The sequence below is a fragment of the Eschscholzia californica genome, unplaced genomic scaffold, assembly GCF_041429995.1.
Source record: "Eschscholzia californica isolate CP2 unplaced genomic scaffold, dmEscCali1.0.p SCAF_4, whole genome shotgun sequence".
Lineage (NCBI taxonomy): Eukaryota > Viridiplantae > Streptophyta > Magnoliopsida > Ranunculales > Papaveraceae > Eschscholzia > Eschscholzia californica.
In genome coordinates this window covers 10,044,171-10,071,401 of record NW_028238461.1, presented here as the reverse complement: position 1 = coordinate 10,071,401, position 27,231 = coordinate 10,044,171, and the positions used below count along the sequence as shown (strand labels likewise).

Below are 27,231 nucleotides of genomic sequence, written 5' to 3'. Positions count from 1 at the left end.
ACCCGCTCCGAACCCGATTATTTTTTTAAACTTCATACAGAACCCGAACCGTTTAATAAACGGGTCGGTAAAGTCCGTTCCATTTGGTCAAGTTCACCATATTGACATATGTTTACCGACAAAACTGGTAAGACAAGTATTCAGTATAAATGCCATCATTTGGTCAAGTTCACCGTATCGTTTATCTATTTTGACGGACCGAACTGATAAGACAAATAATCAACTAGTATAGATACCATCAAATCGACTAAACTTATAATCTTTTGGTTGAAAGAATTAAAAGTTAAAAACAGTAATTAGAAGTGTCTTTTAAAAAGTAGTTGGTCAAGAAGCATTTCCTAAAATGTTCCCGCGAAAACCACTTCTCTTCAAGAAACATTCTTTCTTCTTCATCTCTTCGTTTCAGACTCAATCTGCAACATTACCCATGCCACCAAAATCCCCACATCTCTCTCTTCTTGCTGATAAATGCTCTTCAATGAACCAACTCAAACAAATCCATGCCCAAATGATCATCTCTGCTCGAATCCACGACAACTTCGCTGCAAGCCGAATCATTTCCTTTTGTGCTCTTTCTGATTTAGGTAATCTCGATTACGCTCTTAAACTCTTTAACAATACCCATGATCCCAATTCATTTATGTGGAATACCATGATTAGAGCTCAAGCTAGTAGCTCAAATCCTTCTGAAGCTTTACTTCTTTACATGAAAATGAGAAAATTAGGGGTTTTACCTGGTAAACACACTTTCCCATTTGTTCTTAAAGCTTGTACTAATTGTCATTCTCTTATATTTGGTAAACAAATTCATACCCATGTTTTGAAGTTTGGGTTAGATTTAGATTTGTATGTTGTTAATGGGTTGATTCGTTGTTATGGAGTTTGCGGGTATATGAATGATGCTCGAATACTGTTCGAAGAAATGCCTGAAAGAAATTTGATAGTTTGGACCACAATTATTAGTGGGTATGCACAAAATTTTGATTCGAATGAGACGTTGGTATTGTTCGATCAAATGCGAGGTGAAGGAGTAGAACCGAACGGTGCAACTTTATCTTCTGTTTTATCTGCTTGTGCTCGATCGGGTTCTTTAGAATTGGGCGAGCAGATTCATTATTATATAAAGGAAAAAGGAATTGAAGTAGGATTGATTCTTGGTACAGCTTTAGTTGACATGTATGCCAAGAATGGAGAGATCTCTTTGGCTAAAAGTTTGTTCGATGAAATGCCTGAAAGAAATACTGCATCTTGGAATGCTATGATTTGTGGGCTAGCAGTTCATGGGCATGCACCAGAAGCGATTGAGCTGTTCCGGGAGATGGTGAAGGCAAATGTTACACCAAATGATGTCACATTCGTTGGGGTAATATCGGCTTGTTGCCATGCAGGTTTGGTCGATGTCGGCTGTGAATTTTTTCTGTCCATGAAAAATGTATACAAGATAGAGCCAAAGATTGAGCATTATGGTTGCATGGTTGATCTGGTTGGACGAGGTGGGAGGTTACGCGAGGCTGAGGAATTGATTAATGGTATGGTTTGGAAGGCTGACATTGTTGTTTTAGGAGCTTTATTGGCTGCATGTAAGAACCATGGGAATATCGAAATTGCAGAGAGAGTGGTGAAGAAGATGCTTCATCTAGACCCTAATAACCATGGGGTTTACGTTGTTCTTTCTAACATGTATGCTGAAGCTGGAAAATGGGAGGATGTTTTAAGGCTGAGGAATTTGATGAAAGATGGAGGTTTGAAGAAGATACCAGGATGGAGCTTGGTGGATGGTGACTAGGTTAAGTTTAAAAACACGGCTTTCAGAAAAGTACCTTTTACACCGGGAAAAAGATCGGGAAGATGGACTTTACAACTGAAAATACAGCTCGAGCTAGGTTCAGAGGTGTATCTGCCAAAATATTGGATGCATTAAGTCATCAATGGCCATCGAGACAAAATGCCAAGGTCATGTACATTCTACTTCTCATAATTCTTTATTCCTTTCTCATTATTTTGTCACATACCTTAAATCATTTAAGAAAATATGAAAGATATGAAATGGCTTGTTTTAAATTATGCAAGTTCCTTTGCTTCACCAATCTTAAGTTCTTATTCCTCTCATTTTATAAAAGACGACAATTTAAATGAACAAGTCTAGGTGGTTGCTTTTTATCAGTGGTTTGGACCATTTGAAATATGCCGAAGAATTACCCATTTTAGTATTTAGGACTTGTTTGCATTGCAGTTACTTCCACGTTGCTTAGGAATAGTTTCCTGTCCAAGGTTATGAGTATAACCCTCTCTTACATATCGTCTAGGTTTTCTCGGCAGCTTGTGCGTCTGGGCTGCTTTGACAAAGAAGCTTGGCGTGGTACTGGGTTTTAAGGCATCTAACAATGAAAAGTGTTGTTGGTATTGACAAGGATGTTATATCAGTATGATTACCCTTCTTCATACTACATAAACCGAGACTACATTAGAAACCCTAGGTGCATAATATCGAAAAGTGCACATAGTTTCATATTCAGAAGAGAACGGCTGCATATGGATTGAGACTACATTGGAATTTTTGGTGCATTATACTGAAAACACACATAATTTTTTATTCAAGTACAACGACTCTAGATCGATCAAGACTACATTAAATACTCCAGCTCCAAAATATTTCTGACTTAGTGATCATATTAGTACATACTGGCTTGCTCCAAGCCTTGTACGACTAGGATACGATGTAGTTGTGCTAGGTAATTTCTTATTTTGGCTAAGCTGCTAAAGTGGTGGGTGAGCAACTACCAATGGTACAAGCAAGCACATCCATGTATTCTCTGGTAATTGTGAATGAATCATAGACATTCCCATCACTGCTCCTTTTGTACTCAAAGAGTAAAGAAGTGTGGTTGAAAGCAGTCATCTTCACAAACCCAAAGTCATAATCTCTGTGTATACTCCACTTTGTCGGTGGGCCGGTTGCAAAGGCTGACAGATGACTTCCTCCTCCTCCAGCTACGACATGTATCGTCCCGTTCCATAACCCCGAGAAATGTGATGTCTCTGAGTTCACACATATATTCTGCATTTTCATACACACATTAACATCAATTCCTTCTAAGATATGTATATATTTTATGCGTGTTTTTCTGATTCACTGCATTGTTGTTTGAAGTTATTGAAGAGACTCCATTCTTTAGTCAAGACAAAGTCTCATATTAAGTATCTTGTCGAGAAAAGCAGGGGCAAAATCGACATGGGATGAGTTTGGGTATGGTATCAATGCTGAAGACGACTCATCTTTGAGCACAGCTCGAGTTTCTCATTAAGAGAGACCCCGTGTCACTACAATGTGAGACATGACACCCACTTTACCCGATTAGAACAACCTTTTGGGTTTTAATTTCAGTCGACCACATTTGATAGCTGACCCCGTAGCCTAGATTCTCTTTAGCTTCCTAAGGTGAAACTTAAGGCAAAACCTAAGTACAAGAAGCATTTACGCCGCAGTAGAATATTACTAGAGTTGGTGGCTTACCTCATAAATTTGGCAGGTTCTCTCATAACTATGAACATGACCATAATAAGCAATATCAACTCTATATTTCTGCCATAGTTTTTGTAAACTACTTCTTCCCATGGGTTCTTCATATGATCCTTGTTGAGCATACCAAGCATTTGATGAATAACCAAGAACACGATGAGTAGCGAATATAAGCCATGGTTGTTTCTGTCTATCTGCTGTCGAAAAACATTTCTCAATGAATGCATATTGATCTGTTCCTTCTCTCCAATCATGTTCTGAATCTCCGATACAAAACCGAAACATTCCATAATCAACAGAGTACCAATAGTTAGCCCGATTTTCAGCTGGAACATAAAACATAGTTTCTGCAGGTACACCACATTCTCCACCCGAATCCGGTCTGTTGTAAAACGATCCTGAGTTCGGCCAATCTCGTTCATGGTTCCCACTAAAAAATCAAAATGACAGATTTCAGACTGTTTGCGTTTGCTTGATTTCATATTTGAAGTAGGTTTTTTCATCTGAAAAGAGAAAAGTGAGAGAGTATGTTCGAACTAACCTAGCCACCATGTAAGGAACAGCAGAAGCGATGGGCTCAACCATTTCGGTAAACTGGTCCCATTGAGAGATGAAACCATTTGCATATGGAAGGTCACCGATATGGAAAACGATGTCGTAGTTACCCAAATCAGCAGTGAGGGTATCTGTCGTGTTTAGAGAACCTGGCTGGTAGTTCGCATACTCATTCGAACCATCTCGTTCTGCCTGCAATATATATTAGAGGTCAAACAATGATACTTTGGGCGAAGCTAATTATCTCACATCTATATGTGATACATTTAGATATAGAAATGTTCTACTATCTCCTGTGAAAATCTACGGTAACCCTAAATTCAGACACTACTGTTTGATCTCAAAGTCCATAAATAAAGATGTTCATAAATACTTTACTCGACATATATATAAAAAGTACAAACCTTTCCAGTATCTCCGAAAACAATCACACGTTGAAGCGAATTCTGCCCTGGATATGGAGGCGCTTTGAAAGAGTAAAGTTTGCTCCATATATATGTTCCATCGTTCAATCTATGCCCCAACTTATATGTATACCTACACATGCATAAACACACACATTTACATTGTTATATGTCATGTTCATATAAATGGCAATTTTCGTCACCAATTATGCATAATCGTTATGATATACTTACGGGAGATTAGGCCACAAGTTCTTTAAGAAACTTGTATGGAAGAATCCTGGTTCCCTCCAGCCTACGGTTCGAGCAGGTGGTCCTGACAGACGTTCCATATAATACGATATGAATATGCAATGTATATAACATAACAAGTGTCGCGATGAACGTGAAATAAGTCGTACCACACATGCTGGTTCGGGTGAATGTTAATGTCCCAGCAGGAGAACGTGTGTTCTCTTCCCCTTTGATTCCCCATTCAACGAAAGGAATTGCTTCATCTACGTCATAATCACTTGTCCATGTTACTGTCATCTGCATAGATATATAGGTTAGAAGCGTGTAATCGTTTTTTTAAGAAAGCGTATATAATATGATATAAATGAAACGAAATTTGAAGTACTTACTTCGTCCCATGACTTTCCGATTGCTAGACGTGGATAAAGAGGCGCCTTTGGGTTTGCAAATGCAATCTTATTCGAAACCGCTATTAACTTTGGCTGCAAATTTTGAACCAAACTAGGGTCAATATAGACCTCAAAGATTCGTCGATTCAAATGAATATTTTTTACTAATTGTTTATCCAAGAACCTCACTTCACTGACTAACTCGTATTTATTGAGTGAAAGAATAACTTTACCTTAGAGAGACCACCAGAAAATAAACCAAAAGCAAAGTCGTATCTCTGATTGATCAGACGGAATCTCAAAGATCCACTTCCAGTCTTTACATAGTTTGGAGTCGAGTAATTTGCAAATTGGTACTGAAATAATACAAGTTGAAACTTGTGAGAATAGTCTCGTATAGGAGAAGGATATTTAACTCCATATGTAATCAGTAAGAGAAGCAATAAAGTAAATTCCTTAAATACAAACCTTAATAGGGGCAGAGACCAATAATGGAGTGAGGGAAGCAGGATTCCCCGTAGTGGGATCATATGTAGAAGAACTGCAATAATAGAAGCAATTATGTAAGTTCAAGATAGAAGGGGGGAAATGCAAGTAATTAGGGGAATAAAATAGAAAAAATATTTAATTTAATTTTGTCAAAATAAAAAGAGTTACTTGAATATGGCTGGAGAGAAAACTGCCACCCAATCTTCTGGTGTTGGATTTGGATGTACAAATTTAACACTCATCCATTGACTGCTCTCTCCCTGTCAAACCGAAAAACAAATTAAAATCAACAATTTTTTTGTTATAAGGGTCTCATCCCATTCTAACAATTTTTTGTTATAAGGGTCTCATCCCATGCTAACAATTTTTTGTTTTGCCCTATATTTTTGTGTCAATTTCAGGATCAAATTATTTGTGTTGTGATTCTATCGGCTCAATCTCGTGTGAGCAACGTTTAGCTTATTATTATTACCACTACATTATTATTTATTTATTATCATGACATATTATTTTTATTTTATAATTAATAGAAACTAGTGTAACAATCACGTGGAGTACACCTACTAGTCCATCACTCAAAAGACCAACATAAAGAAGAACAGTTTTATTTTAATATTTGATAGAATATTCAAGACAATAATCATTAAAAAAATGGAATTAAAATGTTTTAATTTAGATTATTGTATTCGTATTATTGAGCGATCTGATCCTAAATAAATGGATCTTAAAGAAAAAAATGTGGTGAATTTTATTTGATTTCTTTAACGGTTGTATATATTTTTACATGTAAATGTTCAACTCTAATAATTGGAGCATTTAATAGCAAATAAAAACACATACAACATTTCTATGACACATGTACTTTTGTTGTGTCGAGCGAGCCATTTTGGGAGAACCTGTCTATACAACACATTTCTAAACAATCAAACATTAAAAAAAGCCCCTCTTGCAACCATTATAGTGGTTGATTTTTTAGAATTTTGAAAAGAAAAGTTATGTATTTTAATATATGAGCAATATGAAATATTCAATCTCAAACTTCTTATTTTAAATATGCAATTTATTTTATTTTCGTGTGAGTCTTGGTCCTTGATCCATCTCTCATCTTTCTTGTGTTTAAGAAGCATTTAAAGGAAATAAATACCTCTGTCAAGATAACAATAATGTCTTTGTCAATCAATTTTCTATTTTTCTACATGGAAGAAGAGATGTCTAGATGCACATAGAGAAGCTAGATTAGTTTGGGGCTTGATCTTTTGGAAAATGACTATATGCCCGGGCCCAGCCGAACAACGAAATCCCAACCGAGTACCTGGTCGGGTCAAATTTAGTGAGATAAAGTGTTTGCGTCCAAACTTGCAAACCATGAAACTTCTACATGTGTATGTGGGTCTAATGTGCCTCAAATACTTGCTCAAATAAAAAGGGTAAGTGGAGTAAATGAGTTACCTTCAAACCAAGAACATTAGGGTAAGCTTTAATGGAAGCTTCATCATGAAACTTAAGTTCAAGATTGTGCATTAAGATCTTGGACAATGGTTGCACACCCATCAATTCTTCATGAGTTGAGTAGTAATCTTGATTTCCATGAACATCCAAAGACAAACATAGTAACAATAAACACACCAAAAAGTTGAGAGATAAACCCTTCATGATCACCAAATACTTGATAATATGATTTTTTATTTCTTTTATCTTTGAGGGTGAACTATATTTATAGGGGCCTTGCTACCTAGCTACCTCATGGGCTATTCTTTATCTTTAGTCTCCTTTTTCTCTCTCTCTCTGCCACAAACATATAGAACATGATAGTGTCCCAAGAAAATCCCAACAAGCTGAGGTGGCCTCATCTCCCTTTGCATAGATTGAAAAGATTTGACAGGATGATTCTTAGATCAACTCTGAATTAGATTATTAATAGTTGTAGTGAAATTGAAAATCAGGCTTATGATCTTTTTCTTAATCATTCTAATATTTACATTAAATAATTAAGTGTGATTCACGAGTCGACTAATAAATCAAATATAATAATTGTTATCGGGCGGGTGACATGGAGCAATTGTAGCAATTGACTTTGGAAGTTTTAAGGGTTCTCCCAATTAAGTGTTAAACATGTCTCCCCACGTTTTCTCTTTCAAATTTGCCTCGAGGGAGGATCCGTTTAAAATTCATACGGGGTGCTTTTGTAACTTCCAGTTGATTTACAACAAGTATGCTTAAGTCAAATTAAGTTCGTAATTATACAAATTCCATTTTCATATACGAGACTATTCTCACACAACACGTCTTATGTTTGAAGTAATTCCACTGTAAGATTTGTTTTTTCAAGAGATATTGCGAAGATGTCAAATGTAGCTAATATCGTATTTCAAACCTAATTGCTAGCTGATCACAACCGACTAGGGTAATTTTAAGAAAACCTCTCCGAAACATTATTGGCACCCTGTTTATTCACCCCCCAGTCCCCCTTAGGGCCGGGAAAAATGTCTGAAAACCCGAAACCTGGCCCTAACCGTCCGGTCCAACGAGACCCGGCAACCGAGAGGCACCTTGCTCGGGCGGACGTGGGCGGGACCCGGGTAAGGCCTCCTACCCGAGTCCCGACCCATTACACCTGTTTAGAGCTCGCTAACCCGCCCGATTAACTACTCGATCCGTCCGCCCGATATGACCATTACCCGTCCGCCCGATTATATAATCCAACTGCTCAGATATCTTGTCTCTTCAACTGATATCTTCGGCCGTTGGATTATAATGTCTTAACCTATAAATGCCTCCCAACCCTTCTATTTTTCTTTACAAACCCTAGCTGCCTCCACTCTCCAGACCCTCCACCGACCACCGCTCCAAACTCCTTGATCCCCGCCTCCTCTTCCAAGTTCCACGGATAACCAGAGCACCATACCACTCTCTCTCTCTCTCTCTTTAATCCACCACACCTTACTACCATCCATAGTGAGTTGTTCTCTTAATCTCTCTCTCTCTTATTAGTTAAAGTCTCGGATCACCGCACCTTGTCGTAGCTTCTCCGATCAATCACCAGTGCATCTTTCCTTAATTTGAAGGGAAATGCTAAATGTACAAAGAATCTTTGACAAGATTCTTGACAAAATGCCATTTGAACGGTCCCGATCAAAGTCAAACTTCGAAAAGCTTTGATCAATTTTTGTCTTTTAGTGAAAAAGAGTCATTAAGTCACAAATTTTGTCAAGGATCTTGTACATGTAGCACTCCCGTAATTTGAAATGGTTAGGAACCCAAACCGAAGCATCAAGCTTTATATCTCTAATCTCTTAGTTGTAAACAGATCCTTAAGATGATTGTTCGGTTGATACGCTGATGATCTCTGGATCAATGAGGTGTTTTGAAGCTTTAGAACATGGATCTGATTTGTATTTTGTTTTTTTTTCTTTTATGTTAAATGATGTAACTGAAGGATGTATGATTGTATTGGCAAAAAACAGCATTGGGCCTTCCTTATGCGCCCACCCGCGTGTAACATAAGAGGGGTGCCTTCAGTAGCCTCTATGGACTAGCAAGGAAGCCCACCGAAAGCCCAACACGCCTCGCAAGCCCAGAAATTCTAAGCAAGCCCACGCTCCTGGCATGCCAAGATAAAGTCTGCCATGACGATCCACCCACACTCCAGCTAGTTGTGCGTACACGTGGCCAAGTTGCTAGAGATTGGGTCAGCCCAATCCCAGCATTCTGCTACACGTTGGGGTCATGGTAGAAGACCGAGTCTTGCGCTACTTTAAAGGAGTGGTGGACTATTTCTACTGGCAACGAACAGGCTAGGGCGACGGGTATCGTAAGGCTACCCTTCTCTCTCAAGAGATCAACGGCCACGGAAGCAGTCTAGCGTGATCCTACTATTGCGGATCCAGCAACCCTGCGCCCCCAAGAGCGGTTACTATCCTCTACACCCTATAAATAGAGGAAGCCTCACTCTTGGAAAGGGTTCAGACTCTCACTCGAAAACTACTTACTTATTCTCCACTTAGCACTCCAGAAGCTCTACTCCGATCACCTCACTCACTCTATACTAAGCTCCGGCTACGAATCACCTACCCCGACGACCTCTGGTCTAAAGCTAGCCTAAGGCAGAGATTCCGGTTAGAAGCTTCCACGAAACCACATCGGAACTTGCTAGAGGCTTCTCATTTCTCTCATTCTCCGTTAGTCTATCCTTCTGTGAGCAGAAGACTACCCTTCCGCAAGCAGAGGTCTACCCTTCCGCAAGCAGAATCCTACTCTTCCATAACCAGAAGTCTACTCTGCCGATCAAGTAGTCCAGAAGCTACCACAACTCACCATTCCGTAGAACCGAGCTCCGGCCACTCTACGAGTCGTGCCACCCCGACGCTACAACGATTCTACCATCATTAGTAACTCTATCTTCGGTTTATTCACTTTATTACATCGAACTAAGTTACTGACTTGACCGTCGGAGGGTCCTTGGCCGACACCATCTCCGGTGCCCCCTTTGGACTTCACGGTTGTGTTTTCCTTGTGCAGGTTTACAGGCTACTGGTACCCGTTTTCTACCCTGACGTTGGCCCGACAGTAGCTGTTTCCTTCTCTGACGTCTGCCTACCCGTCTACCCGGCTACCAGAACCGACCTTCTGCCCGTCAACCCGTCTATTTGGAGGCCCGAAGCCTAGTTGCTGGTGCCCACCCGACGATCCTTCTAACCGTGTGACTTTCTACCCGTCCACAGTTTGGCGCCCACCGTGGGGCCTCAGCAACAACTATCAAAGACGACCTTTGCAATGGCAGATGACATGGTAGCCACTCCGATCGATGTTTCAGCCCAGATAGCTGCTCTCACAGCCCAAGTACAGGAGAATGCCCAAAAGTTCAAAGCTCTAGAAGAAGAGAATTTTCTGGTGAGAGCAAAAAACCAGCTACTTCAAGAGAAGATCACCGAGCTCTCTGTACCAAGATCAACAGGGCTAAGGTTTCGAGCTCCTGTTACTTCGATGCAACCTTTCACTCCAGAGCCAGGAAGTTCTTCCAGCCAACCACCCATGCAATCGGCTACTGTCAGTGGTTCTACAACACTACCTGCAACTCAAGCTGGCTCTACAACACCCTTCATAATGCCTCTGCCTTCATTCCAGAGCTCTGCTCTGCCCCTACACTCTACTCTGCCCTTACACTCTACTGCTGCTCCTCTTTTCTCCTCTTCAATGTTTACTGTTCCCCCCTCACACACTGTGGCAGGTGGGACAAATCTTAACTCACAAGCTGACATCCTAAACTTGTCTTTTACAGGTACTCCTCTGGAGCAGATCATGGCTAGGAAACTCGCAGAGATGGAGGCAATGATCACCAGGATCCCTGGAGTTCCTGCTCTGCTAAGGAAGAGTCTGCCCCAGAGCTACGCAGACTCACCTTTCGTTGACGCTATTGCCTTAGTAGAAATGCCTAAGAAGTTTTCGTTCCCTAACACGAGGATGTACGATGGAACTTCCGATCCAGACGATCACATCGCATCATATAAGCAGAGGATGTTCACCGCTGCAATACCCAGAGATCTCAGGGAGGCGTGTATGTGCAAGAGCTTCGGTTCAAGCCTCGTCGGACCAGCTTTGCAGTGGTACACGAACCTGCCCAACAATTCGATCGCCTCCTTTGCCCAGCTCACAGACACATTTGTAGAGCAGTTTGCCAGTAGCAAAAAGCTAGAAAAGCTATCTAGCGACCTCTACCGAGTCCACCAGAGAAGGGGTGAGCCACTCAGAGACTACGTGGGGAGGTTCAACCGAGAGAAGGTGTCGATTCCCTACTGCAACCAAGAGACTGCCGTTGATCCGTTCAGAAAAGGCTTACTGCCAGAAGGAGAGTTGTACAAGGAGCTTACCAAATTCAATTGCACTACCATGGAGGATGCCCTGGCTCGCGCTTGGGTAGAAATTCGGTGGGAGGAAGACGAAGCCCACCGAAACAAATATTATTCTTATGATGACAGGAACAGGGACCGTCGCTCTAGACGACCAGATCGGAGAACAGATAGCAGACCAGGGGAGCCCTACCCAACTTCCAGACGTGGCCCTCCTAGGGAGAACAGAAGGCCACTTGACCCTCCATCAGGTCGCCCAGCAGAGAAGCCTCAAGGACCCGTTCGTACCAGGATTCCAGAGTACAACCTAAGCATTGAACCAGTCGAACTAGTAGCGGTTATGAAGGGCATGGGCAGTACTGTAAGATGGCCAGGGAAGACAAAGACTCCTGGCGAGAAGAGAGACACAACCAAGTGGTGCGAGTTCCACGGAGATCACGGCCACAACACTACAAATTGCATAGCCCTCAGGCTAGAAGTTGCAGAGTTGCTGAAAAGAGGCCACCTTACCGACTTGTTGACAGAGAAAGGGAAGAGTACCCTGGCACAACGAGACACCCAAGCCAAGGAACCAGAGCAGTCGATTCCTACGAAGACGTGTCTAGTAATCTCAGGAGGTTCGGAAGTGAGTGGAGTTAGCCACTCTGCAGCCAAGAGGAGTGCTAGAATTGCAGCCAACCCTCTAGCCCACTCTACAGAAGCTACTCCTCATGCCTACACCAACCAGACAATAAGCTTCATAGACAACGAAGCAATAGGGCTCGTCAACCCTCATCATGACGCTCTTGTTATCTCTCTTAATATTGCAAATGTTCTAGTTAAGCGTATTTTGGTAGATAATGGTTCATCCACTAATGTGCTTTTCTTAAATGCTTTGCAAGGTATGGGCTTAGATGAATCTTGCATATGTCGACGCTCTACTGTTCTGGTAGGCTTTAGTGGAGAACAGAAACACACATTGGGAGAAGTCACACTTCCCGTCTTCGCAGGAGGAGTCAACCTTAGCACTGTGTTTGTCGTACTGGACTGCCCTTCTGCCTACAATATCATACTCGGTAGGCCATGGATCCACAGCATGAGGGCAGTACCATCTACGTTCCACCAAGTGCTCAGGTTCCCAACTCCCTGGGGTGTCCGAGAGATCAGAGGAGAGCAGAGTACCTCAAGGAATTGCTACAAAAACGCAATGAAAGCCCCGAAGTCAGCCTTATAGCAATTACAGAAGGAGAAACACGGTAGCACCGATCCAGACTGCCCAAGTATGGAAGAGCTAGATGAAGTCCAGATCCACCCAGACTTCCCGGATCATAAAGTACAGATTGGTTCTAAGCTCAATCCTACCCTACGGAGCAAGCTCGTCGAGTTCCTCACAACCCACCACGATTGCTTTGCCTGGTCTCATGCTGACATGACTGGAATCGACCCTGAGGTAATGGTACACAAATTGCAGGTAGATCCTAGCCATCCTCCAGTAAGACAGAAGCGTAGAAAATTCGCTCCAGAACGAAACAGGGTAATAAATGAGGAAGTTCAGAAGCTGATCGAAGCTGGGTCTGTCCGAGAAGTCAACTACCCCGACTGGTTGGCTAACGTAGTCGTGGTAAAGAAGAAAAATGGGAAGTGGAGAGTCTGCATCGACTTCACAGACTTAAACAAAGCTTGTCCCAAGGATTCATTCCCGCTACCTCACATCGACATGCTTGTCGATGCCACTGCAGGCCACCAACTACTCAGCTTTATGGACGCGTTCTCTGGGTACAACCAGATACTGATGCACCCTGCAGACCAGGAAAAGACTGCCTTCATCACAGAAAGAGGCATCTTCTGCTACAAAGTCATGCCGTTCGGGTTGAAGAATGCAGGGGCAACCTACCAGAGACTGGTAAACAAAATGTTTGCAGGCATGCTGGGGGACACCATGGAAGTCTACATCGACGACATGCTAGTCAAGTCTTTGATGGCTGAAGAACATCTCAAACATCTCCAACAGGCTTTCGACGTACTAGAAAGGTACAATATGAAACTTAATCCTACTAAGTGTTCCTTCGGTGTTTCTTCAGGGAAGTTCTTGGGGTACATGGTGACCCACGGAGGAGTAGAAGCCAACCCAGACCAGATCCTGTCTGTGATGAACATCCCTTCTCCCACATGCATCAAAGATGTGCAGAAACTAGCTGGTCGAGTGGCAGCACTCAGCCGTTTTATCTCACGTTCCTCTGAAAAATGCCACCATTTCTTCTCTACCTTACGAAAGGCCAAAGAATTTGCATGGACTCCAGCATGCGAAGAGGCACTCCAGCAACTGAAGGAGTACCTGACCTCTCCACCCTTGCTATCCAAGCCTCAAGAGGGAGAAAAATTGTATGTCTACCTAGCAGTCTCCGAAACAGCAGTAAGTGCAGTGTTAGTACGGGAAGAACAAGGTAAGCAACTACCCGTCTATTACGTTAGCAAGTCCCTGCTTGATGCAGAGACCCGTTATAGCCAGCTAGAAAAGCTTGCACTGGCCTTAGTGATGGCTGCCAGGAAGCTAAGACCATATTTTCAGTGCCACCCGATAGTCGTAGTTACTACATTCCCGTTAAAGAATGTGCTTCACAAACCAGAACTATCTGGTAGACTGACCAAGTGGGCTGTCGAATTAAGCGAGCATGATATTTCCTACCAACCTCGTACTGCGATTAAGTCCCAAGTATTGGCTGACTTTATAGCCGACTTTACACCTAGTACTCTAATTCAAGCCGAGAAGGAGTTACTGTGTCTTGCAGAGCAGAAAAAGCTGAAATGGACCCTGTCGGTTGATGGCTCCAGTAACATGAATGGGGTCGGGCTAGGGCTAGTCCTCCAATCCCCTGAGGGAGACTAAATCCAGCGTGCCGTCAGATGTGAGTTCAAAGCCACAAATAACGAAGCCGAGTACGAATCATTGATCGCCGGGCTAGCTCTCGCCAAAGAAATGGGTGTTCGAAGGCTTGAGATAAAGTCAGACTCCCAACTGATAGTCAACCAAACGCAAGGAGCATACCAGACCAGAGATGCCAGGATGACCGCTTACCTAGCCAAGGTAAAAGGTATGTTAGCTGACTTCGAAGAGGCCAACATAACACAGGTACCCAGGCTGGAGAATGGCCATGCTGATGCCCTAGCCAATCTGGGCTCATCGATCCCAGCCAAGTCAGAGCAGTCAATCCCACTAGTTACCCTCCAGTGGCCAGCCACATGGAAAAATCCTGCCCTGGAGGTAGCAAGTGTAGATTCCAACAACAGTTGGATGACACCAATAATAAGTTATTTGACCACCGACGAGCTACCAGAAGACAAGAATGAGGCTCGTAGACTAAGAGCAAAAGCAGCTAGGTTCACCATGCTGGAAGGTCAACTACTTAAAAGATCCTACTCTGGACCCTATCTCAAATGTGTTACTCCAGAGGAAGCCAAATACGTGCTAGCCGAACTTCATGAAGGAGAATGTGGCAACCACTCAGGAAGCCGTAGTCTAGCCAGCCGAGTCCTCACAGCCGGCTACTACTGGCCTACCATGCGAGCAGATTCTATAAGTCACGTCAGGAATTGCGACAGTTGCCAGAGGTTTGCCAACTCCTCCCATTTACCTCCAGAAAAACTCAACTCCATACTCTCACCATGGCCATTCATGAAGTGGGGTATGGACATCGTGGGAAAACTACCCACTGCTCCAGGGCAGAGAGTTTACATGCTAGCCGTAACAGACTACTTCACCAAGTGGATCGAGGCTGAGGCATTCCACCAGGTCAGAGACCGCGAGGTAAAGAATTTTATTTGGAAAAATGTTATTTGCAGGTTCGGGGTACCCAAGGAGATCGTTATCGACAACGGTTCCCAGTTTATTAGTTTCGACTTCCAGGACTTCTGCAAGGGATGGGGAATCAAGCTTAGCTTCTCTACCCCACGCTACCCTCAATCTAATGGACAAGCAGAGTCTTCTAATAAGACCATCATGAAAACTATGAAGAAGAGGCTCAAAAAAGCTAAAGGGGCTTGGGCAGACGAGTTGCCAGGGGTTCTCTGGTCGTATCGAACTACTGCTAGAACCCCAACTGGCGAAACTCCTTTCTCCCTAGCCTACGGTTCTGAAGCGGTCATACCAGTGGAAGCTGGAGTACCATCAGTACGTTGTCAATGGACTACAGAAGAGTCAAATTGGGATCAACTCAACCACAACCTCGACACGGTCGACGAGCTTCGAGATATGGCAGTAATAAGGAATGCAGCATACCAGCAAAAGGTAGCCCGTCATTACAACCGGAACATCAGGGCTCGTACCTTCAAAGTAGGCGACTGGGTGCTCCGAAAGGTTTTCCAGAATACCAGAGAGGCTGGAGCAGGTAAACTAGCCCCCAACTGGGAAGGCCCTTACCTAATCACCAGGGTGATAGGCCAGGGAGCGTACAAGCTCCAAGCAAAAGATGGGCTCAACATTAACAACAGTTGGAACGCCACTCACCTAAAGTTGTACCACTTCTAACCCTACCTCTTTACTTTACTTACCGCTTCTAATAAACACTTGTTCTGACTTAAGCATCGGAGAGTCGGTGGCCATGCCACCGACTACCCCTCTCACCCATTTTGTGACAGGATTCTTGACAATAAAATGGGACACACCCCATTAGACCTGCTGGTCTACCAGCGTAGACATACACACCTGGTGAAGTTGGTTCAACTCCCAGACCAAGGAGCATAAGGGCAGTTGCGGCTCCAGTAACTCGGTAGCATACAACATGCCCACACCGAACCCCTCAGAGGGGAACAGGGAGTACCACATATTCTTATTTCCTCTGTCCATTATCTATTCTCTCCTCAGAACATTACTGACTTGGGCGTCGGAGGGTCGATGGCAATGCCATCGACCACCCTTTCTTCTTTTCTGTACAGGTTGATTATCCTACGGTAGACATGGGCAAGCTGGAAACAGAACACTCTTCTCCCACCTTGCAGCATCAACAAGGATGACGACCTAAGCCCAGAACAAGCCTAGTCCGACCTGAGGGAGAGTAACACATGCCCTTACCTCCTTTACATAATTTTTCCTTTGTCATCTCAGGACGATGCTAACTCGAGTTTCTGAAGGTCGATGGCGTTGCCATCGACCACCCATCATTCCAGTGTGCAGGCTGGCTATCTAACGGCAGACTTGGACAAGCTGGGGAAGGACGCCCTTCCCCCATCCTACGATGTCGACGAGGATAACAGGACAAGCATGGTCCAACACTTTGCCTAAGGGAGAGTAACACATACTTCTACCTCCTCTGGCTACCTTTTTTTTTAACATGTAAAAAACTCACTAACTCGAGTTTCCGAAGGTCGATGGCATTTGCCATCGACCACCCCTCTTGCAGCGTGCATGGTCGGCAATCTAATGGCGAATTTGGACAAGCTGGAAAAGGACAACCTTCTCCCATCCTACGACGCCAACGAAAATGACAGCCTAAGTCCAGAGCAAACTAACTCTACACTTAGGCTGGGGGGACAATAGATGGCAAGACAGTGTTCACACAGACAATTCGACACCTCTGCCCAGATGACGCTTCCCCGCCGTTGGCATGCATATCCTTGCCCAGGTCGGAGTAGTACAAAGCAAAATGCAGGGCACAACTTACCCTCTACTCAACAAGACATGCAACATCGATCAACGAGTCCACCAAAGACTAACAAAGTGTGCGCAGCCGACGACTCAGGCTACCCTGATGTGTGTCTCTCCTTACCCCAGCCCTAGGCTGCCCTGGAGCACCACTCTTTGCCCTAAGGCTGCCCCAGAACACCACTGTTTGTCCTACTACATGCTTGTTGCACTTTTTATTGAATTACTGTACTCAATGATTACTAAATTCGCAAGTCATCAATAAAGCATAGTTAAAGCAATTCTAGCATCATTTTTAAAAGTCAAACCCAGAAGTTAGAGTAACAAGGGGAGTCACCCCACAAAAGGTTAGCACCCCCCATGGGCGACAAGGGATACTACAGCCCTCTGAAAGTCTAAGTCTAACACAAACTAACATAGCCCCATGGGCAAGCAAAAGAAAGAAAATCTAACTACAACTCAGTGGAAGAAGCTAGCCCAAGGGTAGCACAACTCAACGGGCACGACTACCCGACGCTCTAGCCCTAGCTTGAGCCTGCTCCGCCTCTTCGATCGCCCTATCCTCCGCCTCCTGTTGGTCCAGAAGCGCAATCGTGCCAGCCGGATCCCAGTCGGTAAGGTACGTCCCCGCCACGTACTTCCGCATAAGCATGCCCCTTGCATGTATCTGTACCCGCGCCCCGTGATCCTCCACCGCCTCATCGAACTCGTCTGTTTTCACCTTCAACTTGCCTTTGAACTCCTCAGCAAGGCGCCTCTGTTCCTCGACGAGACGAGCCTGCTCCTCGGCAAGACGAGTCTGCTCCTCGGCGAGACGAGTCTGCTCCTCAGCAAGGCGAGATTTCTCCTCGACGAGAAGATGCTCTGCATGGTATTTCTGCTTCCACTCGTTAATCTGCTGCTCTTGAAGATCTCTAGCATGAACCATGCCAGACAAAGCCTGCGACGGAAGCACATAAAAACACAACGTTAGATGACAAATCGATACGAGGAATGCTGAACACACCTAAGTAAGAAAGAAGGAATACAAACCCGATAAGCCTGGGTCATAGACCACTCCATGGTCCCGCCATACCCCATCTCTCTAAAACCTGGCCTGTCCCACTCCATGAGCAACTGAGGGGCCACCTGTGGCACGAAAGAAGAATCGTGAAGCGCCGACGATGGGGGAGACACCTCGAAATGCACCACGCTGCCACCGCTACCCGCCGAGGGAGCCACGGTCATAGGCAGCGGCTCGGCACTTGCAACAGAAGGGGAAGGAGCGGCAGAAGGCCTGAGACGGATGCGCAGAGGATGAGGAGGTGACGCTGCCGTACTCGCAGCAGCTGCTTTTCTAGCACCAGGAACCTCGGGCATACGATACCTCTTCTTCGGCATAACGTCCTCTGGAGGAAAGTAAGCACATACTACTTTAAAAGCACCAAAAGCAAGAAAACGGAACAACGAGATGCAAAAAGGATAAAGCGCATACCAAGGGTCACTTCGTCAACTCTCTTATGGCCAAGTATGACCTCCCAATGCCTCTCGATGGGGCTAAGAGCCAGGCAGAAGTCGAAACGCCTAACAGCGTCCCGTGCTACAAAGTCAATTTCGTTGCCCTGCCCGCTATCTACATGAACCAACACGGTTAGACCAGGTAAGGCAGGAAACGACAAAACTCGCGTCAACATCGACAAACAAACAATAAATATCACTCACTAGCAAGTCTCCACCCCGGAGGCATCCACGACACGTCACGCCCGCCAAACAAGCTAGGCCCCTGCGCGAAGAAGTACCGGTCGTATCGTCGCCTCTCGCTGGTAGGCAAGCCTGTCACCACATGGGTCCTACCATCTCGAATGCGAAACTGATACCGACCCTTGTCGAGTTTCAGGAGGTAAAATGCAGACACATCCTCTCCATGCAATACCCTACCAGGCCCAGCCAACTGGTCGAGACACAGCAGAACCCTCCAAGCATTGGGCATCAGCTGGGACGGGTGAATCTCGAATCGCCTAATGATGTCATACACCAGGGTAGGGATTGGAAGCCAGAGGCCAGTTTCGAAGCAATGCTCGTATAGAGCAACCCAACCTGGCGTATCACCGTCTACCAATTCAGACGGCCCCGGAGCCCTAAGCTTCACATCCTTAGGTATCTTATATTTCTTCCTGATTCTCTTCAAACATGTGTTGGTAATAGCAGATGGAGGGTTTATCAACACCACAGGTCGCCCGGCAGGAACACGCGAACTAACCCCATCTTGTGTCGAAGCCCCAGCGTACTCACTAGAAGAGTCGCCTACCCGTTCGTCCATCCTACAGAGCACACGTTCGAGTAAGAATAAGGTACTCCCACCAAGGACCTAGCCTAGCCCCCGCAGTGGTGGCAACAAGGACCTACCCTAGATACCTTGGCAACTACAAGACCAGCATGGCTCTGCCCCGTTGTTACACGTTTTCTGCCTAGCGTGATCCTACCCCGTCACCACACATATTCTCCTATGGATATGTTAAGTTCGCTACACTAACGAAGCACGCAGAGAACACAATTTGGCCGAATTCTACTATAAGAGTAAAGCAAGGCAAACATATGGCTACCCTAGCCCACATAGTCATGGTAAGAAATCTCTACCCTAGCTTGCACGGCTACCACAACCCTAGCGTGATTCTACCCCGCCATTACACATTTTCTAGCATGCATGTGTCAAGTTCACTATACTAACATGGCAAGCAAGAAACATGATTTGGTGGAACCCTACGCTACCATAAGATCAAAATACGGAAAACATGCTACAAATTGTTGTTAAGGAGATTAAAATATAAGTTTTTCTACCAACATACGAAGAACACGAAGAACGCTGAAGAAGAATTCGAAGATTACCTCAAGATCTTCAAGTTTTTCTCTCTCCTAGCTTTTTCTCCAAACTCCACTCCAAAAAAGGACACGCCTGCCCGCCTCAGCTCCTCTTCCTTCGGTCAACCCGACCATCTCTCTCCCCTGACTTGCCGCGTCCCGAACGTGGCCAACGCTCTGGCATCCGTCTCTCTACCAATTACAAGCCTCCTTGACTCGCTGCCCACCAGTTACGGTGCCGCTCCATCCGACTCATGTCAAAACGCTCCGGCGTACCACACGGGAAAACGAAACAACGATACAAAGCTTCCGGGCACGATTTCAATAGTTCCAGCTACAACTACTCCCTAAGTCAGCCACTCGCTAACTAAGGGAGTGGGGGACAAACTGTATTGGCAAAAAACAGCATTGGGCCTTCCTTATGCGCCCACCCGCGTGTAACATAAGAGGGGTGCCTTCAGTAGCCTCTATGGACTAGCAAGGAAGCCCACCGAAAGCCCAACACGCCTCGCAAGCCCAGAAATTCTAAGCAAGCCCACGCTCCTGGCATGCCAAGATAAAGTCTGCCATGACGATCCACCCACACTCCAGCTAGTTGTGCGTACACGTGGCCAAGTTGCTAGAGATTGGGTCAGCCCAATCCCAGCATTCTGCTACACGTTGGGGTCATGGTAGAAGACCGAGTCTTGCGCTACTTTAAAGGAGTGGTGGACTATTTCTACTGGCAACGAACAGGCTAGGGCGACGGGTATCGTAAGGCTACCCTTCTCTCTCAAGAGATCAACGGCCACGGAAGCAGTCTAGCGTGATCCTACTATTGCGGATCCAGCAACCCTGCGCCCCCAAGAGCGGTTACTATCCTCTACACCCTATAAATAGAGGAAGCCTCACTCTTGGAAAGGGTTCAGACTCTCACTCGAAAACTACTTACTTATTCTCCACTTAGCACTCCAGAAGCTCTACTCCGATCACCTCACTCACTCTATACTAAGCTCCGGCTACGAATCACCTACCCCGACGACCTCTGGTCTAAAGCTAGCCTAAGGCAGAGATTCCGGTTAGAAGCTTCCACGAAACCACATCGGAACTTGCTAGAGGCTTCTCATTTCTCTCATTCTCCGTTAGTCTATCCTTCTGTGAGCAGAAGACTACCCTTCCGCAAGCAGAGGTCTACCCTTCCGCAAGCAGAATCCTACTCTTCCATAACCAGAAGTCTACTCTGCCGATCAAGTAGTCCAGAAGCTACCACAACTCACCATTCCGTAGAACCGAGCTCCGGCCACTCTACGAGTCGTGCCACCCCGACGCTACAACGATTCTACCATCATTAGTAACTCTATCTTCGGTTTATTCACTTTATTACATCGAACTAAGTTACTGACTTGACCGTCGGAGGGTCCTTGGCCGACACCATCTCCGGTGCCCCCTTTGGACTTCACGGTTGTGTTTTCCTTGTGCAGGTTTACAGGCTACTGGTACCCGTTTTCTACCCTGACGTTGGCCCGACAGTAGCTATTTCCTTCTCTGACGTCTGCCTACCCGTCTACCCGGCTACCAGGACCGACCTTCTGCCCGTCAACCCGTCTATTTGGAGGCCCGAAGCCTAGTTGCTGGTGCCCACCCGACGATCCTTCTAACCGTGTGACTTTCTACCCGTCCACAATGATGTATCAACTATAGTCTATAGATGTACAAATTCTCTGGAACATATCATATCTTAAGGATGTATGATGTATCGACTATAGTCTATAGATGTAATTTGTTTTTGTACGTTGTAATTGTTACACGATGATAAAAATCAGAGATTAAATTCAGTTTATTTTTTGATAGTTTTAATTAATTTTTTATTATTATTTTATTCAAATAGTCCGCGACCCGTCCATTCGAGCCCGCTAGAGCCCGAGCGGGCTCGCGGACACAAATATGTGCATAATTGTTTGGCCCGAAATGCCCGATTGGACATAGCATTGTTGATCCCGATCCGCCCGCGCCCGCGAAGCCAATGCCCAAGCCTGACTGAGCCTGCCTGAACATTTAATTTCTTCATCAGTTATCATGCTTATCACATCGTATCGATGTATCAATGTTTTTTTATTCACCATTATAGTCAAAATTCAAAAAAAAACACCAAACTTGACTTAAAACTAATTCTGCAAACAAAAGACGGACCCTTCTAAACCGAAATTTTTTGGTCCACTTTTTAATAAAATGATGCTTCAAATCTCACAAATCTGCCAAACAAAAGTGACATGGAGCGATTCCTTTTAATAAAATGCTTTAATATAAAAGTGTTGTTCACGTGGGAAATATAATATATTTAGAAATGGTTTATAGTATATCAAGTTAAAATAACTTTTGGGTGATCCAATTCTGGCGGAAACATTAAGCACCGCATGCTTTTTTTTTTTTTTTTTTTTTTGTTGAACTATTAATCACCACATGCTTGACATAGGATAAAAAGAAAAAAATATTAAAACTCCTAAATCAAGGTATTCTGAACTTACTAATTTGAGAACACTAACAGTTTTTTAAAGGGTTATTTCTCAAATGGCCCCCAACTTTGTGACTAGCTTTCTGTCTGGCCCCTTACTTTAGCAATAATTCTCATATGACCCCTTTTTTCCGTTATCTTTAACGGTCTGTTACTCTCTCTCCTCCATCTCATTTTCTCTCTCTGCCAAGTCACCTATCACGCCACATCATAATCTTCTCCGGCAAAAGTCGCCGGCCGGAAATTTGACCGGCCGGCGACCTTCAATTTTTTTTTATTCTCTCTCTAAATTTTTTTTTTATTGCCTCTCACATCTCTCTCTCTCTCTAAACTCCGGTGAAGGGAAACCCCCTTCGCCAGAGTTTAGAGAGAGATGTGAGAGGAAATAAAAAAAAAAAAATTTAGAGAGAGAGAATAAAAAAAATTGAAGGTCGCCGGCCGGAAATTTGGCCGGCCGGCGACTTATGCTGGAGAAGATGATGATGTGGCGTGATAGGTGACTTGGCAGAGAAAGAAAATGAGATGGAGGTAAGAGAGTAACGGACCGTTAAAGATAACGGAAAAAAGGGGTCATACGGGAATTATTGCTAAAGTAGGGGGCCAGGCAGGAACCTGGTCACAAAGTTGGGGGCCATTAAGAAAATAACCCTTTTTGAAATGTTGTTAATACACCCTTCACGGAAGGATCCAATAGAGTGTGTGCGAGGGTCTGCGGTCGCACTCCCTTGATGCTCTCGAGAAAAATTAATAGTAGCTGACCGCGACGTTCTATCTCAAAAGCGTTAGCCAAAGCCCAAAAATGATCTACCGCGGCTAGGGGTGGGAATCGGTCCGGACCGGTCAGTACCGGACTCTAACTTCATCGAACCGGTCGACTCGGACATAAACTGTCGGTGACACCTATTTACTCGGGCGGACTCGGACGGTAACTGTCAAGAATTCTTTGTCCATTGACCCTCCAAGATCGTTTATTTTACTAGGTTAGTCGGACACCGTACGGTTTCGGTCCGGGTTTTCCAATAAAATTTACTTAAATTCAAAACTTTATTTTTATTACCACAAACGAAATTACTTACAAATGAAAATGTTTAACCAAGAAATCAAAAGTAAATACAAAAAAGAAAAAAACATAGTTGATCATCATTTGACAAGATATAATTAAGCCATGTACTAATGTTTGGTCTTCCAAAGGACTATATAACTATAGCCAACGACCATCATATATTCATATGTCTATAAAATTCAACGGTCAACTTCTAAAAATGAGGACAGTTTAGTCGGTCAACCTATTCGATCACTCGTACCGGTCGGTTATTTGGACGGTCTATATTGGTAGGTCGGTTAGTGGTCGGTCCTTCGACATAGAATTTTGACCGTGATCGTCCGCCAATTCTTTCGGGCCGGTTGGACGCTGACCGTTATGACCATCGGGTGTCCATATGTCACGTGCATATTGTTGAGCATGCATATGACGTGACGAGTGCTAGGAGAGCACGTACGAGCATATAGGCCGTAGGGCCGAATACGAGGTCGAGATAGGGCAAGAGTGCCAGCAAGCTTCCTTAGGCCATGCACGGGGACATCCGTGGCATTCAAGACTTTGTCAAGGATACGAAGGGTCATTTGGACGAGAGTATGCCTGGTTAAAAGGATTGATGTTTCCTTGTGGAAATAGGCAAAACAAGAAGTTTGCACCTTAGGAGGGGGTGGTCTCCCTTCCTCATATGCATCCAGCATATGTCAAGACCTCGTGGATGGGAGCTCGCCCATCCTTAGCATGGTATGCACGAAAGTGAGCATCCTCGTGGCGCAACCCATGAGGCCGGCCTAGCGTATGCGAGAGAAGCATATTGCACGGGTTCCCTTGTCATAGGAAATGGCTCGGGACAGTACCTGGAGATAGGTTACTGCGGGTTCCTTTGGAAAAGGTGTTGCATGTTCTCATGCCATGGCGAGGCGTGCGTCGTGCTAGCATATTCCATAAGGAGGATTGAGCTATACAAGGGGCCAAGCCTTGATGTGCTATGTTGGGCATTAGGTAGCTTATTAGAGATGGATGCTCCTATGCCCAATGTCCGGATGGTAAGCCGAGATGATAAGGTGTCGGATGCTTGAGACTAGATGGCAAGATCCGCATATGCGGCTTGGTGTGCTCCGCACATATGTTGGTATCCTTTATAGTGGGCGAGAGTCTATGACTCAAGGAAGCGTTATACGGGACGGCTCGAGCTATGCTCGTAGGTTGGGACACGTTGGTGTCATGCCGCATTATTGGTTGGGAACCAAGATGACTTGATAGTCGAGATGCTTCGAATATGTTCGGGAAGGCTGGCTATGTGTTAGGAGGGAATACATAGCGCCGCACGGCACATTAGGATTTGATATTCCGCACTATCGACCCGTGTCTTTTGAGCATAATATGCCGGGTCGACCTAACGGGACAAAAAGGCCGTGACACATGGACACTTTTTATCTCGGTCGAACGGGTCAGGTAGCGGTTTTCCAGATCTTTTTCCCACCCCTAACCGCGGCACTATAGACACCCAGTGGAAGAAATAAAACTCACAGTCTCACACATAAACAAAATGTCACTTGCTTATATTTATAATATAGATTTGCGAGGTAGGTTATCTAATTTTACAAAGTGAGTAGAGTGAGAAATTCTAATTAGCAACGCGTAGTAAATATTTATACAGGGATACACTTGGATGAGCAAAATTACAAAGTTATACACCAGAGAAAATATTACATAAAAGTTGTTAGTCTCGCTATATTGATCATAAAAAGTCAGAGTTTTGACTATTACTCGTACTGTTCTGAGTTTCAGAACGATGATAAACTTATAATCTAACATGTTAAATTAACAAATGATAGAAATTAATGAAAGACAGAGGCGAATTGGTCGCTCCTTAAGACAATAGTTGCGTTGTATTTTGAACCAACAGTAATGCGATTTGCCTCCCAGGATACAATTGTCTTACCTTTTTTATCAGAAGGTTCTTTCTGGTCGGAAATCGGGCGAAATTTTGCAAGCATTACGAATTTTTCTTGAGTCTTTCTTTGGATATTTAATGACAGTGAACCGGTGGGACTCGGTTAGAGTCTCACCCAAGTAACAATCTTGGGAATATCCTTTGAGATATTCTTACATTTCTTGTATATCAAGTCTTTCCTTTATGTATATCCCTTATTATGTAAAGTTTCCGTTTAATTGTAAACCCTAGTAGTATAAATATAATACAAGGGATTGGTATACAACCATCCTGTTTTACGGTATCTATTGAATTGTTTCATGGTATTAGAGCTGTAACTATTTTACATAAAGTATTGTGGTTTTTTTTTCCGATCTCTAATATCGGTTGTCTTCTCCAATCGCTAATATCGGTTGTTTGTCTGGTTTCAAGTACTCATCTTGTACTTGTTGTTTGGTATTTGGTATTATTTTTATCGGTATTCGTATCACTTGTTTATTATTTCTCAGTATGACTACTCCTGTTGAATCGACTATGTCGACTGGTTCTTCTTCATCCCCTACACCCACTATGGTATCCTTCCCGCAAATCAGTTCCATGATCAGTCTTAAGTTGTCATCCGACAACTATCTCCTATGGAAACCACAATTACTATCCCTATTGGAAAGTCAACAATTGCTGCCCTATATTGACAGCTCGGTTATTCCCCCTTCTCCAACTATTCAGACAACTGACGGGTCTCTTGCTATCAACCCTATATATGAATCTTGGAGAAAAACGGATCGACTTGTGTACTCGATTCTTTACAGCTCGTTAACTCCGGAAGCCATGACTGAAATCATGGGAATTACAAATGCAGCTGAGGTCTGGTCTCACTTGGCTCAGACTTATGCCAATCCTAGTGTTACTCGTTCTCTGCAGCTTCAAGAAGAAATTCAGAATCTACGAAAAGGTACTGCCTCTATTACTGACTTCTCTCGCACCTTTCGTACACATCTTGAATCACTTGCAGCTATCGGAGAACCTTTATCAGACCCGAAGAAGGTTTTCTATTTTCTCAAAGGGTTGGGACTCAACATATCACAGAAACTGGTCTCAGTCTCCTCTTTCATAGTAAACTTCCGTCCTCCTTTTGGGTGGATGCCTTTCAGACTGCTGTTTATCTCATTAACCGCATGCCTACGCCGGTTCTCCAGGATGCCTCTCCGTTCTCCACTCTATTCGGTAAGTCTCCCTCTTATTCAATGTTACGTACTTTTGGTTGTCTTTGTTTTTCTTACCTACGTCCTTATGCTTCTAACAAATTGTCGCCTCGTAGTCTTCTATGTGTCTTTATAGGTTATAGCCCTCACCACAAGGGTTTCAAATGTCTTGATCGCTCTACGGGGCGTGTCTATATCTCCCGTCATGTAGTTTTTGATGAGTCTGTTTTCCCGTTTCACACTGGTAATGTTTCCTCCACCTCCACAGACCTCTTAAGCTTTACTGATTTACCAGATTTGGCCTTACAACCAGATCCGACTCCACCATCTGCCTCAGTTGAGACGACATCACCGTCTCGGACAATTCACCTTGACTCGTCTGTCCCGCTACCCGACTTGGCCAGGTTTGAGAGTCCCAATTTAGCTCCACTACCCTTAGCTGCTGATAATTTAGGGCTGGATTCAGATACTAACCCGATCACTCCACAACCAGAATACGTTCCTCAGGGCCGTGGACCAGACCCGCCCTCTCCTCGGACACCTGGTCCGTTGTTTCCATTGTCTGTATCTTCCCCGGTTTAGTCCGGATGTGGTTTGACTTTTACTGCCTCGTCTACCAGGTCTGGCTCGGTCTCGGTGCCTTCATCTGTGCAACCCACTGCTGAGTCATCTTC

At 44.3% G+C, this 27,231-nt stretch overlaps 1 protein-coding gene and 1 pseudogene across 4 annotated transcripts; one reads left to right on the top strand and one right to left on the bottom strand.

Moving 5' to 3' along the window:
• Positions 1-351: 351 nt before the first annotated feature.
• Positions 352-2,087, top strand: LOC147542489 (pentatricopeptide repeat-containing protein At5g56310 pseudogene; annotated as a pseudogene). Its single transcript, XR_015223896.1, has one exon. The product of XR_015223896.1 is annotated as a pentatricopeptide repeat-containing protein At5g56310 pseudogene (transcript).
• Positions 2,088-2,487: 400 nt separating this feature from the next.
• Positions 2,488-7,573, bottom strand: LOC147542488 (nucleotide pyrophosphatase/phosphodiesterase-like). Of its 3 annotated transcripts, XM_086637250.1 has the most exons (12): positions 7,424-7,538; positions 7,041-7,376; positions 5,760-5,851; positions 5,571-5,643; positions 5,336-5,458; positions 5,103-5,195; positions 4,881-5,010; positions 4,714-4,795; positions 4,480-4,612; positions 4,062-4,267; positions 3,515-3,950; positions 2,488-3,058 (listed from the first exon to the last, which is right to left on the bottom strand). In XM_086637250.1, the coding sequence occupies exons 2-12, from the start codon at positions 7,242-7,244 to the stop codon at positions 2,750-2,752; spliced, it is 1,881 nt and encodes a 626-aa protein (XP_086493376.1). In that variant the 5' UTR covers positions 7,245-7,376; positions 7,424-7,538; the 3' UTR covers positions 2,488-2,749. The 3 variants fall into 3 exon arrangements, with proteins under 3 accessions (XP_086493376.1, XP_086493375.1, XP_086493377.1); XM_086637249.1 differs by having other exon boundaries at positions 7,041-7,573; XM_086637251.1 differs by lacking the exons at positions 5,336-5,458; positions 5,571-5,643; positions 5,760-5,851 and having other exon boundaries at positions 7,424-7,537.
• Between the last annotated feature and the right edge of the window lie 19,658 nt (positions 7,574-27,231).

Excerpts from the sequence above, each read along its gene's own strand:
- LOC147542488 (XM_086637249.1), bottom strand. The coding sequence starts at position 7,244 with ATGAAGGGTTTATCTCTCAACTTTTTGGTGTGTTTATTGTTACTATGT. Across the intron at positions 5,852-7,040 it reads CTAATGTTCTTGGTTTGAAG|GGAGAGAGCAGTCAATGGAT; the intron begins GTAACTCATTTA and ends TCGGTTTGACAG. Across the intron at positions 4,613-4,713 it reads AACTTGTGGCCTAATCTCCC|GTATACATATAAGTTGGGGC; the intron begins GTAAGTATATCA and ends ATGCATGTGTAG.